Source organism: Archocentrus centrarchus, assembly GCF_007364275.1.
Source record: "Archocentrus centrarchus isolate MPI-CPG fArcCen1 chromosome 18 unlocalized genomic scaffold, fArcCen1 scaffold_23_ctg1, whole genome shotgun sequence".
Taxonomy (NCBI): domain Eukaryota; kingdom Metazoa; phylum Chordata; class Actinopteri; order Cichliformes; family Cichlidae; genus Archocentrus; species Archocentrus centrarchus.
In genome coordinates, this window is record NW_022060145.1 from 5,526,713 (window position 1) to 5,540,818 (window position 14,106).

Below are 14,106 nucleotides of genomic sequence, written 5' to 3' on the forward strand. Positions count from 1 at the left end.
CTTTTCCTTGAAGTAGGAACACTGACCTCGCAAGCCATGGAACCCAAAGCATGACCCGCTAACCTTTCAGTGCCACGCGCCACAGCTGAGGTCCCGTATCTATGTTTTGACAGGCCCGAGCTATCGTAAAAAGGTTTTTCAGCAGTGGCTGTGAATGATTACTCTGCATGTAAGTTATTAGCCTGGTTTGTGTTCATCTATAATTTTAGCTTTGATGAACATCAGGCCACATTTTATTAGTAATCAATGTAAGTCCAAGAAATTTAAAAAAAATTATCTTATAACTTTAATAAACTATCATATAGATTTTATACTTACAGCACAGCAGGTAAAAGGTAAAGACAGGTACGGATTCTGGGTTGACATCTGTGTCAGAAATGAGCCACCACACTGATTCAGCTGGAATTTGTTTCTTATCACCCCATGTGATCCAATACTCTATTACTCCCCCCGACATACAGAAGGAACAGAGGCAACAGGAGATTAGCAGCTTAGACAACATTGCCTGTCTGGGTGCACGTCAGATTATCTGGCTGAAAAGACTCTGGTCAATTTTATAGATCTCATAAAAGCTGATTCAAGAGTTGGTTAAACCTGAACTTAACTTTTGGCTCATAATACAATACAAGTGTGATTTTATCCACCCCGTTAACATAATACGTATGAAATACAGATGTCTTTGCAAAACATCTTTTTTTCATATTTATTAGTGTTATGCCAGTAATTATCTTGCAAGTTGACTACTACTGACAACAATACTGGTGTCAGTAGTAGACACTGTGTATAACACTACACTAGTATGGTGTCTCAAAAAACACGAAACTAACTAGGTGACCTGGACTTCTGCAAAGCAGAACTACCCCAATGGTGTCCCAACGGCAGTTCCTCTAGTGGCCAACTGTGTCCAAAGCAAAGACAGTATAAAAGATTGGTTTCTGAAGCCTCACTTTGAGGCTCCGAGATGAGCACTTTCAGTGTCGCCATCATCCAGATGTGATGAAGAAGGCCGGGTCTGACAGTGCAGCCACTTACTCATTAATGGTTAACGACTTGTCAATCACAAGTAGTTAGCCAATGAACATACCACGGAAAACACTCCTTAATGTGACCCAAAATGGTTTACTGAAGGACTTTTCGGATAGAATGCAACAGTGGTACCACTGTGCTCTGAAACACATTCACTTCAATGGCTTGTGCTGCGCAATAACAGTTTCGCGCTGCGTTGAGGAAAAGGCAGAGCACAGCAGCCATCACAATGCAAATTTTGGGCAGTTCGCTCAACCTAGCGGTAAGCGTAGCACATGCTGCTTTCTATGTGAAAGGGCCTCAAGAACATAAACTCATTAGGAAAGTGTTTGAGGTCAAGATAGATGCTTCCTCATAGTCATCTCTAATACCAGAAGTCTTTTTGCAACCACAGCTATCGCCATCTGGTGGCCTTCAGACAGAACGCAGGTTTAAGGTATTTCTGCATTGGCTTCATTTTTCTGACCTGGAAGCCACCTCAGTGTTTTATACTGTATATGGTCACCTGCAAGTCAATCCCTGCAGACTCCCATGTTAAAATGACCAACAAAAATAAGCCTGTTTACAGCCTGATACAAGAAACACAATCATAGTTAATATGTTTTTGTCTTATATCTCACCAGTTTAGATTTTGTTAAGGCTTGAAATCAAAAGCATGGCCACTTTGACTCTCAGTGTCCTGACACAGGCAGCTATACCCAGCTGTGCAATCAAATCAAATCACTTAACTGGGCCAATTTATCGTGCTTATATTAGCGGTGCTTTCTGGAACACTTGTAAGGACACTATCTAATAAATAATATGGCTTACTGTGTGGTACAGACAATCCAAGGACTTTGTGTGTTTCACTTTTAGTGAGTGAAATTCTATTCTGGTATTTTATTAGTCTGTTAATTAGCACTAATTAGCAAGTTTTAGTGTTTATCTGATGCACACGTACAATTTATAGATGCACATGCTCACCAAGCTAACAAGCGTAAGCTGATAACCTAACACCTGTCCCTCCCATTTAAATATAGTTACTTCATTGAAATGGCCATAAAGCTAAACTGGTGGTTTCAATATATGCAGTTCACAAACCAATGGTTGATGTCGCTATGTGTGTCTTTTATATGGTAACACCTAACAAATAGTGCCTTATATATTAATGGGCATGTTCATGAAAAACGTGTCATTAGGGCCACAAGATTCAACAAATACAGAGTAAATGAAATTTACACAGCTAATATTCAAAACAGCAATTAACGCTAACAGAAAGTTTTTGCTTTTCTTATTTAAAGCCTTTCCAGTTCAGTGAGCATGTTACAAAAGTTTTTTCACCTGAGGCCTGTAATAAACAAATAACACAAAGATAGCAATTACCAGTATCCACTGAACACTATCACAGTAACTGTGATAATAAAGCATGGCATCTGTGTCCAATGCCAACGCACCTCAATTCATCTATTCTTGAAGTAATCGGCTAATTAAGTAATTTACCGCAGGGTGAATAGATTTAAATCTAATTTAAAAAGGACACAGGCTTTCTTTTTGTGAGGCTGTTGCTTTATGAACTGTATCTAGGAGCAAGAAATACAATAAGAGTCAGTGAAAAAGTCTTTCACAGAGATACCCAATTAGTGGAAGCTGGACGACAGCGTTGGAGAGCAATTATCGCAGGTTACGAGCCTCGTGAGACAGCTCTGAGAATCAGCTCTGCGTGACTGTATCGTAAACTTCTACTGTACCATTTGTCTTTTATTAAACCCACACTGAGTAACTGTTTAAATCCACAGCAGGGGCTAACTTAAAAAGGAGCCTTGCAGTAATGGTTCCAGTTCTAAGAGTATCCTCACTCTCTCTCGCAATCAAGCTAAGTCTCCTCCAGAGGAGCGCTGGTCTGGTTTCAACTGTCGTCAAGTTGCAGCAAAATTGATTTAATGAAACAAAAATGACTCAAAGAGAGCTTTAATGCAAGTTGTATAAAGTGTATTTATTGTCACTAATGTTTACTGGATTTTCTTGGGGAAAAATACTTCACCACAATCTGTTGGAGCTTTAAGCTCACCAAGTTCCCACCTGAGCCCAACTTTTAAGAATTCCCAAACTTTGGGATACATAAAGTATATCTTATCTATCAGACATCTGGTAACATGCAGCACTTGTAATGTTCACCACAAAAGCCTATTTTCTTTTCTCATTTCTCCCTTTTATATATATATATATATATATATATATATATATATATATATATATATATATATATATATATATATATTTTTTTTTTTTTTTTTTTACACCAACACAGAATTTATTGATTCATCCTGACCAAAGTGTATTCTGCTTAAATCAGTGTTAAAAGTTATTTAATCCGACTAAACCTACAATTCAAAACATTTTGTTTTCTTTGATTTGTGATTTAAATGCCCAGATGATTGTAATTAGAGTTAAACACATTTGTCTTATGCTCAATAAAAGGGACAATAAAGGGAACCTGCGATTCTCATTCTCTTTTCCATCTCAATACTTTTATTCTTGGGCCCTGCTAGAGTAGCTTTCCATGAATAACAAATCAAAATAATCCTTTGTTATCTTATAGTGGGCCTTGGTGCAGCACCTCAGTTCATCCATCGTGTAAAATAAGTCATTTTAGCTTCTCCTCACTTTAAACCAACTTTCTTCTGACTGCCTGCCAATTACAGTATAAACAAGCTTTGAACCACAGGTGGGAAATCCTGATATGGATGGTCATATTATTTATTCATGCATATTAAGCATATCAGGTTTGACTAAAACCAAGCATTTAGCATGTACATTAGGTGCTAATGCACTTTTTACATTGCAAAAAAATAAAACGTCAACATATTTCTAAAAAGGCCAACACAACACGACTTGGAAATCCTGGTGATTCACAGCTTCATAGGCTGGTTATCACTATGGAAACACCCCCAAAGGCAGCAAATCCTCCAAACAATGGCAGCCGGTATCACTCAAGAAAATAAAAAGGCTAACCTAAGCTGCTCCTGACCTGATAAAGGACCTCTACAAACATCACCGGTGGCAATAATCCAATGCAGCTATTGTGTAAAACCACACAGACTGATAGCGTAAGTAGCCGTATCCTCAGTAAACTAACTGTTCTAATATTCAAAATAAACTGTGCTCCTGAGAATACAATATTGCCTGAATGGATGACCAACATGAGAGCAATTACTCTCAAAATTAAGTGTTAACAGTTTTCACAGGGAAATTAATATATAATATGTTTTTAGTCCATTTAGGGAGCAAGAGACAGCAATTTCACCTGAAGCAAGTGCAAAACACACTGCGTGGGAGAACTGCACCTCCAGCTGACCTTTTGGAAAGCTATCGCTAGCTGGTGAAGAAAAACAGTGGGGTGATTTGGTGATGTTAAGAGTTCAATCACAGGCCAACGAGCCCGGACTCCACTGGTCAGCGCAAATCAAACAGGAACACTACAACGGCTTGCTCCTCCAGCTCAGGGCTCTGGTTTATCGCAGCAAACGCACAATCCACCCATCACTCTGTTCCAGTACACCTACAGACGTGCTTTGCCTCCCTCCCTCTTGTCATACAACACACACAAAAAAAAAAAAGAGGTGAGAACCAAAGCCCACATAAGAAGAGCAGGTGGGTGTACATTATCTGGAGTGAGAAACAATTCGTTCTGACCATCTACTGCCTGTGTGCTAAAGTGATCTCCCTGAGTAGCAGCATATCAGCGGGCAGCAGCTATTGAGTGGGCGGCGGGCATTACACAACCTGGCTTCAGAACCTACACAAGCCACTCCAAAGGCCGCGCTCATTGAACGAGTGAAATCAACGGTGATACAGACTGTGTCAGATCATGTTTTGATTGAGATTGGACGATAACAATACCCCCGATTTTATGATTCTCTCTAAGGGCTTACATCCTGTGGAGCCTGCATTTATGAAAATGCAGAGGTGGAGCTTACAGTCTGTTCTAAACATCCATTTGTATCCTGTGAAAGCAGCTAATAAAGTAAAGCAGCAAAACTAAATATTAAAAATGCCACATTTATTGTTGGACTTTGATTTAGATGTGCAGGTATAATACCAATAGTTCCCAACCCATAAAAAACTAACACTTTAGGTGCATATTCATGGAGATTAACTTAATATTGAGAGTAAAAAAAAAAAAAAAGAAGAAAAAAAAGAAAATGCTTGGATTAATTTTCTTCACAGAAAAAAAAGCACACCTCGCCATCATCAGATTAGTACTAACCAAAAGAAGCAGACAAAACTGTGGACAGTTAAATAATGCAATCAAATACTGAGGGACTTGCAAGCTCCCAGATAGTGGTCATCTAAATGAAGAAAGTTAAGTTTCTAAAGCCAGATACTCTGGTCATATCTCATGTAGGACAGCCCATAGTGAAAGAATCTCCACTGTACCTTTTTTGTGGCTCCAAATCTGTGAGCTGCACTGGAAAAGAGGCGGAGAGTTGACCACTGGAAATAAATGTGCTAGTCAAAACAAAACCAAAACTAAAATCCACCTGACCTGTGTCAGAAGAACCCTTCTTTTATAGGATGTTTCTTTGAGTTTTTGCCATGACTGAGAAGAGGACGACACTGAGGAATTGCGGCTGGTTATTGTATCCTATGATTCAGTAGGTATAACCATGGTATAATCGATGAACATTAAATTTGATCTTGTTCACAAGTTTATTAGCTCAAATCGAGCACAGCATTGTTTCCCCACACATTTATTCCATCCATGCATACCACTGGTGCATAGACTTTGTAATTTATGTCTTTAATATAAGTGATTAACTATTGGAAGTTGCTAATCAACTAGCTCAGGTCCTTACTGTGTTTCTTACTGGCAGGCTGGTTAAGCTGCTGCTGTGACCATTGTCTCAGGTCTCTTGTCCCATGATCAGATAGATGCCGACTCCACTGTCTTCGACTGGAGCTGGCAACAGTAGTCCCCCGTTTTGTGCCGGAGATCCATTGCTACGCTTAGGTCACCAAAGCTGCAGAGCAGAGCGGGGACTATTGTGGCCAGCTGCAGTTCAAGCCTCCACTGGATGAGGAACTTACTGGACCAGTCTTCCTCTTCTCCTCCTGGGCTGACAGCTCCAACTTCAAGATCCTTTGTCTAGTATATCCACTATCCCTCCTCTGCACGCATCCAAACCATCTCAGCCATGCTTTTATAACTTTGCCTCCAAACCTGAGCTGTTCCTCTAACGTACTAATTTCTAATCTTGTCCATTTTGGTCACTCCCAAAGAAAAACTTAGCACCTTCATCTCTGCCACCTCCAGCTCAGCCTCCAGTCTTTCTGTCAGTGCCAATGTCTCCAAAACATACATCACAGCAGGTCTCTCCTTTTCACTCTTGCTGCTGCCTTTCTGTCACAAATAACCACTGACACGTCTCCACCCACTCCACCCTGCCTCCCACGCTCTTCTTCACCTCTCGTGCACTGTCCGTTGCTTTGGATGGTTGACCCCAGTTATTTAAACTCATCCACCTTCACTCTCTCTACTCCTTGCAACTTCACCTTTCCACCTGCCTCCCTCTCATTCGCACACATGTATTCTGTCTTCCTTCTACTGACTGCACAATACGATTTCTTTTTATTTTAAAAGCAACGGAGCACACCCAATACCTCGCTACTCTCACAAACACTGCAGTTCTGTGGGAAACGCTGCACAGCTTGGGTTGCAATAAACTTATAACGCTGCAAAAAATTTTACAGTCTGTAGGCGCCTTTAAAGACCACAAAAAAATATTTTTTTTTATGATCACATTGGTTGTTACATGTCACAAAACAAAACAGGCCCCATGTAGAAGAAGAAGAAGAAGAAGAAGAAACAGCCTTTATTGTCCCACAGAGGGGAAATTTGGGTGTAACAGCAGCCGCAGTTATTATAAATATAAATAAAGATATAATAATTCACACTATTAAGAAAAGAATATATATAAAATCAACAAACAATATTAACCTTAATACTACTAATAATAACACTATATACAATGTACATGATGTGCCTGTGTGTTGAACCTTAACAGGCCGGACTATTTACAGTATATTATATATTATCCTACATTGTGTAGGCTATTGTGGTTTTTGTTGGGAGCAGTGATGGTTATAAAGTCTTACAGCTGCTGGGAGGAAGGATCTGCGGTAACGCTCCTTTGTGCATTTAGGATGCAGCAGTCTGTCACTGAAGGAGCTTTCCAGCTCAGCAACAGTTTCATGCATGGGATGGGAGACCTTGTCCATCAGTGATGTTATTTTGGTCAGTCCTTCTGTCTCCCACCACCTGCACTGAGTCGAGAGGACATCCTAGGACAGAGCTGGCTTTCCTGATGAGCTTGTCTATCCTCTTCCTCTCAGCTGTAGACAAGCTGCTGCTCCAACATACTGCTGCATAGAAGATGGCTGATGCCACCACAGAGTCATAGAAGGTCTTCAGGAGTGTCCCCTGCACTCCAAAAGACCTCAGCCTTCTCAGCAGGTAGAGTCTGCTCTGACCCTTCCTGTCAGAAGGGTCAGAGCAGTACACACTATTTGTGTACACACTATGGTATTTGTACACAAATACCATAGTGCTGGAGGTTAAATTAGACCTAGCTGATTTATCTATTTAGCTCTAATATCTGTACAAATGCAATATGGAAATATTTAAACAACCTTGTAGAGCAAACACACTTCACATTGTGCGCATAAAAGCACCATTCTCAGCAAAGTCTAGTAAGATCTTTTAAAGGTGTACACGGGAAATTCCACAGCTGCGATCTTAATATTTCCTTTCAAACAATGCTTCAGTTTTAGAAAGAAATCTATATCTAATATGATCAAGATGGGACAGAACTTAGGAGCATTTCACATTCTACTGTACAGCGTTACATCAATGCCTCACAAAAAAGAATAACTAAAAATTGTCATTTGTTCAAGGAAAACACGACAGAGACCCTGCTCAAAATGGAGCTCACACACTGCAAATGTGTATGAATAGTTTAAAAGCTTGCTGTTGCCTGGTGATGTGGCTGTAGAAGCTCTATTGATGGGTGACTTGCGTGAAGGCCACGGGAGCAGCTTGTACTCAGTACACTAAGCCAGCTCCCTTCATCTCTCACTCACTCACTCACTCACACACACACACACACACACACACACACACACACACACACACACACCCCCCTCCCTTTTATGAAAACCCCACCTGCCATCTGGCCCAACAAGGAAGTGACTATGCGAGAGAGAGAGAGAGAGACAGAAAGAGACAGAAAGAGAGCGGGGTAGCTGACATGTCATGGTGCTTTACATCCATGATAAATATTTACATACTAATTTTCTGACCATGTGTCATGTTGGAATTGGAGGCGTGCTAATGTGGACAGAGGCTGAGAGAAACAGCTCCTGACCATGACACACACAGTCAAAACATGGCAGACAGAGAGGGACTGGGAGCAAAAACAAAGAAATGCTTATGGAAAACAGGAGCGCGCATGAGAGGGAAACACAGCAGGAGCGCGAGCACGCGCAACAGAGAAATCCTTGTCCAAGACTACTGAGTGGGAGAGGGGTTGAGGCAGGGGTGCTGAGTGGGAGGGAAAGAACTGGTTCATCGCTGCACTCGTGTACACAAGTGCATGAACACACACGCTGCTCCTCAGGATCTGCAGCTCACACAAAGAAGCGGCGCGGTCCACTGTTTTCATGTAACACAACAAAGAGAGCAGGTTTTACTGGCTAATCCATTATTTGATCTGCTATAAAATCTGGAATCAAAACATGTTAACTTGTACCAGATTTTTAAAAGGCAACCTGACCGGGGAAGGTCATCACTGGAGCATGTTTACGCACAAGAATCCACACTGTGATCGAATTAAGCCAGCAAATCAAATAATGTTCATACGTGCCAGTGATCTAATTTGTCTCACACCCAACGCCACATTTTTTTAGACCAGGAGTGCTTTTATTTCTTAGGAACGCGTGTTTAATTTTTAAGCAAAAACAGCCCACAGCACTAGTATGGATATATCAAGCTGGAAGAATCTAGCTGTGCTCGACAAGATATCTGTTAACCCTGCATGTCGTAGGTGCCTGCAAACACAAAGACGGACGTAAAATAAATACGGAGCCCGTTTGAGAGAGCTGAACAAAAAGATGCAAACGGCTGGGGTTATCACGACAGTCTCAATCCATTAATGACAAAAGAATCGAGAGTGTTTAAAAAGTGCCTTGCATTCATGAATTTAAGTAAGTGCCACGCCTGCTAAATATAAACCTGGGCCTCTCTGGATGATATTATGGGAATGATCTCATATCAGGAAATGACAGGTTGTCATAGCTCCGTTGAGTGGGTCTCTGCCTCTGATTACAACAACATCAAAGAAGCCTCATCAGAAAGTCTAATGGGAGGGGGGGCAGGGCACTTGACCAGGAAGACAGACGACAATAAATGCAGTGGATTTGTGCATATGCATCAGCGACCCTCCAACGACAGCATGTTCCTTCACAGAGGCAGGAATGAATGAGCTCAGCTTTAGTTACTGGCTGCTCTGAATATAAAACTAAATGTTAAAAAAAACGTAAAACAGTTTGTCACCATAAGCACGTGACATGAAAATGACATTATTGTACACTTTTTTACCATAATGAATAAGTGATTTAAAAATAAATAAATAAATTTCAATGTTTCACGCTACCTTTCTCCAAGGTTAGCAGCTGTTTTCAATCATATCCTTTTGCATTGTGAAGCATTGTGTTGAGCCTGTCAGCCTAGTTACTGAATGCAACTAGGCTTGTTAGTTTTGCCAAATTGGACGAACTAAACCTGTGTTTCTTAAAATACGCTGCTAGAGTGATCCACACGGCCCACGTGTGGCCTGGCAGCACGATGACTCGGTTAATTAGGAAAATTTAAGTTTTACACTGCTGTAAACATTCAATTCTCTCTGCCATGTGTGTGTGTGTGTGTGTTTTTGACGGGTAAGTGCAAATTGTTTAAACCTACTAATACATAAAACAAACAGTTCTTGTAGGTTACTGTGAACTCTTTTGATTGGGAGATGGAATCTTTGAATACACAGCAAGAACTCTGCTGGGAAGTAGGGGAATATTCATCTTCATTCTGGTTATGTCTGTAAGTGAATCATCATCTGCTGAGTGGCGTACACCCTAGTGTCCTCCTCTTGGAAAAGCTGTAGTTTGTGGGTGTAGGCAGCTAGCTATGTCACCTGCTGGAGTGTTATTTTTCATAATCAATTAATGCAGGATTGCTTTTCAAATTTCCTTAAGTGATTCTTCACAACAGACTACGAATACAACACTCAAATGTTTATTAGCAGAAAAAGAAAAATAGGGACATTCCTGGAGACTAATTTAATGGTCATTTATATGGAAAAACATATGATAAAAGTAAGTTGGACTGTGAAGGGATGCTGGAGTACTTGGACAGGGCCTACCCAGGCACAGGGAGAGCATGCTGACTCTTCGGGAAGGGGGGGTGGATGCAAACCCTGGACCATCTTGCTGTGAGGTGACAGTGATAACCACCATACCACCTTTTCACCCTACTGTTTAAGAGCTTTTTGAAACTGGTAAACATTCTTCAGGAAATCCATCATATTTTAACAGTTGAAATGTATCGCACCTCACACGACCCTCTTTCTCCACAGGTTAACTTCCACACGCACAATGCTTTTTCACTGTGCTTGGCTACAACTTCCCGTCACATAGAGAGCAATAGAGAACAAATGAGTGGCAGACACTCTAGTGCCCCCTCTTGGAAAAGCTGTAGGCATGCAGCACTGGCTAGTCACGGGTGACAGCGCAGTATCATAGGTCCAACAGTTAACTACCATATCGCTACTTCCGGAGTGGAACAGATCATCCAATCAAAATGTCAGCTAATTAAAAATTTTTTTAATCACTTGATTACTTGTTTAAGCTCTAAGCTGGTGACAACCACATGCCCTGTGTGAATCCTGACCTGTCACAGGAGCCTCGATGTCCAGCAGGTTCTTCTCTGAACGCAAGATGGCGGCGCCCTCTCCTATGAGCCTGAGAGCCACCGCCTCATCCACACGGCCCTCCTTGGTTAGGTGAGCTTTCAGCACGTCCACTTTGGGCTTCCCATCGCTGTCAAACACCTCTTTAGCTGTCAGCCGGTGACTGGGGGGGAAGGGGACAGCTGCAAGGGTTTAAAAAAAAAAAAAAAAATCATTAGGACTGATGTACTTTCATAGCATGTTTACAGCGCTTTAATACACTTTTCACTGACAAAAGGCTCACAGCAATACAGTTATTTCCACACCACTGAGAAAACTGCATTTAAGCTGTTTGATTAGAAGGTACTTTGTACCTTCCAGGGGATCGACCCCCTGCAGGAGAGGGAGTTAGCGCTCACTCCCAAGCTTCCAGCCCACCCTCTGAGACAATTTACCTGATTGCTGCTATGATCTGTGAGTCATTCAATTTTCAATATTTATTACAGCCCTACACATTTTCTAGTTTACTTGGCAATAGTCATGTGAAAAGAGATTGGATTAAAAATGAAGCAGAGAACTGAGACGTGTTTTCTTTAATTAACATTAAAAGCCTGTGTTATGAGGACAAACTCTGAATAGCATCAGTATATGCAGGGTTTGATATGTAACCAACTCCACACTTCAGTGTGTTCTGTTGAGTGTGTTCGATTGAAAGGAGAGATATCATCTCCCGCCTGACTTCTGTTTACTCGTTTGTCAGATATTTTTTTTAAAGAGTAATATCAGGTTTTTTTTTTCTTTTTTCTGAGAGTCTTGCAGGAATTGTGGAAATCAGACTACCCAAATCCACAACAAATCTCTGTAACTGTCAATTGCCATAATTAGTGGCTTATAAGGGATTGCTTTTCAGGATAATTCAATGTTCCCCAGTAATCTTGCATGCTACTGATGCATTCACAAGCTGCAATGCTACTTTGATGCATTTTAATTCAAAACAGTGCTTTGCAGTCTAGGTTTAGTCTTCTTTGATTAAAAACACACAGTAATTCCCTTCACAGACAAAGCCCACATTTTAGCTTCAAACTGGACCTCATATTACTGTGATTTTAGCAGCCTAATGCATTTATTTAAAAAAAAAAAAAAAGCTAAATATGCTTAGAGTGAAGGTACAGAAAGACACAAAAAGTTTTCTTTCCCACCCTCAGTAGCTTCACAGAGTTCAAAATGCTCTCAATCTGTGACCATATGCACATGTTACACACAGCATACAAATGACTAATGCACTAAATCAGAAGCAAATACTGCTGAGTTGGTGGCTGCGTGTGTTGTCTGTGTGTACGGTGCGTGCATGTAGTCCAACATCTATCCTTCCCAAAGGTGACATCAGACCAGCACATTATCTGTGTCACAGTGTGCTTAGTAACAGATGATATTTGGGATCTCAGCTGCAGCTTTCTAATGGGTTTACGTTGAAATTACTGGAATTGCACAGTTGCACCCTGGATATTTTCAGGAATGCTATATCTGAAAACACTTTCAAAACCCCTGACTGAGCCTTCAGAAGTAAATTGTGATGGTATAGGGGTGAATTAGCTCACAAAGCATGGATATCTTGCACATCTGTGACGACATCACTGATGCTTAACATCGAATACAGGTGTTCAGCAACATATGCTGTCATCCACACAAAGTAAGGTCTTGCCTATTTAAGCAAGACAATGCCAAAGCACGTCCTGCATGTTTAACACCAGCATGGTTCCATTTAAACTGGCATGTTTGGAGTACAGCCCTGCCACCATTGGAAAGTATGATGATAGGAAAAATACAGCAAAGGAGGCCTGAACTGTTGCAGATTAAATGTGACGTTAAGCCTTGGGAAACATCTTGCTTTTGTTTTTACTCAAACTGGTCTCTTAAGTTAACGCTTAATGAAGTGCTGCTAAAGGATGAGGTCGTGGCAGTAAACATGTCTATGGCCTAACTTCTTAAAAATGATCCTGGAATCACAGTTCAGGACTTGAGTTGTCTTTGCCCTAATTTCACTGCATTCAGTTTTTATTTACACAGTGTCCTGACTTTCTTGTAGAAACATGGAAATAAAGCCAAAAAAAAAAAATAAGTGAAGTTGAAAGCTGTTTCTGATATCTGAAAGTCATAATTATGATGCTGGCAAGCTACATGGAAACACGTCCTGTTCGACCTACCTGACAATTATTTCCCCATAAATGCTATTTTGAGATTCTGTGTGACATAATAGAAGTTTTCCAGTGTCAAACATTTTAATGCGACTCGCTCTGATTCCTTTGTAAATTTAAACACTTAGAACCAAAATGTTTAAATAAGGCAGATAACACAAGCTTTGTTTAATCCAAAGCTTAAGGTGCTTGAAATAATATAAGACTCATGTCTTTACCCAGGTATCAGGGGCATTTAGATATTCTCCGTCTGAGACTAATTTACCACGGCCCCAGGCTTGCCTCCCCTGAGCACCCGATGTGCAACTGTAGCCTTTGGGGCTTTTGACTCCGCGGTGGCAAACGCCACATTGAGTTGTTGAACACGTCCGGTGTTAACACCCACATGAACTTTTATGAACCTGTTTGGGGTGCATTTTTCCAAGTGAGCAGTAAGACTTTAAAAATGACAGCTGGGACATGAATCTTCAAAATGATTATGTCAGTTAATGATTAAAAAAAAGCAGCATCTCACAGTCATTAGTTGTTGTCTACTGGGCCAGAAAAGGCCTTTGAAATTATGTCTGATGTCAAAAATTACATCTGCAGGTACACGTTTTCAACTCCGATTTCAGGTGAGTGCAAAGAAACTTTTTACTTATACTGACTGTGACTGTGGCAACTTCTTGTGTCAAACTCGGTAAATTAAAGCTAAAAAAAAAAAAAATTTCAAGGAACAAATCTGCAACTATAGGATCATTTGCTTTAATTGGCTAAACACGATCTGTCAAATGGGAGTAGAGGGTAAGGTGCTTAAATTATTTTCCTAATCCCACGCTGTTAGCCAATTAGGCAACACTGCAATGACAGGTAAACTCCCAAGACAGTCTACCACAACCGTGCTGTTGTTGAATGTGAACTTTAGAAGAGGA

At 40.8% G+C, this 14,106-nt stretch overlaps 1 protein-coding gene across 6 annotated transcripts in view; it reads right to left on the reverse strand.

The window, feature by feature from the left end:
* Positions 1-14,106, reverse strand: part of LOC115775057 (serine/threonine-protein phosphatase 2B catalytic subunit alpha isoform) — a 77,870-nt gene that overhangs the window by 40,136 nt on the left and 23,628 nt on the right. For all 6 annotated transcript variants that reach the window (XM_030722500.1, XM_030722504.1, XM_030722501.1 and 3 more), the window contains exon 2: positions 11,003-11,203. In XM_030722500.1, coding sequence (XP_030578360.1) covers positions 11,003-11,203 — 201 coding nt within the window. The remainder of the gene's footprint in view (positions 1-11,002; positions 11,204-14,106) is intronic.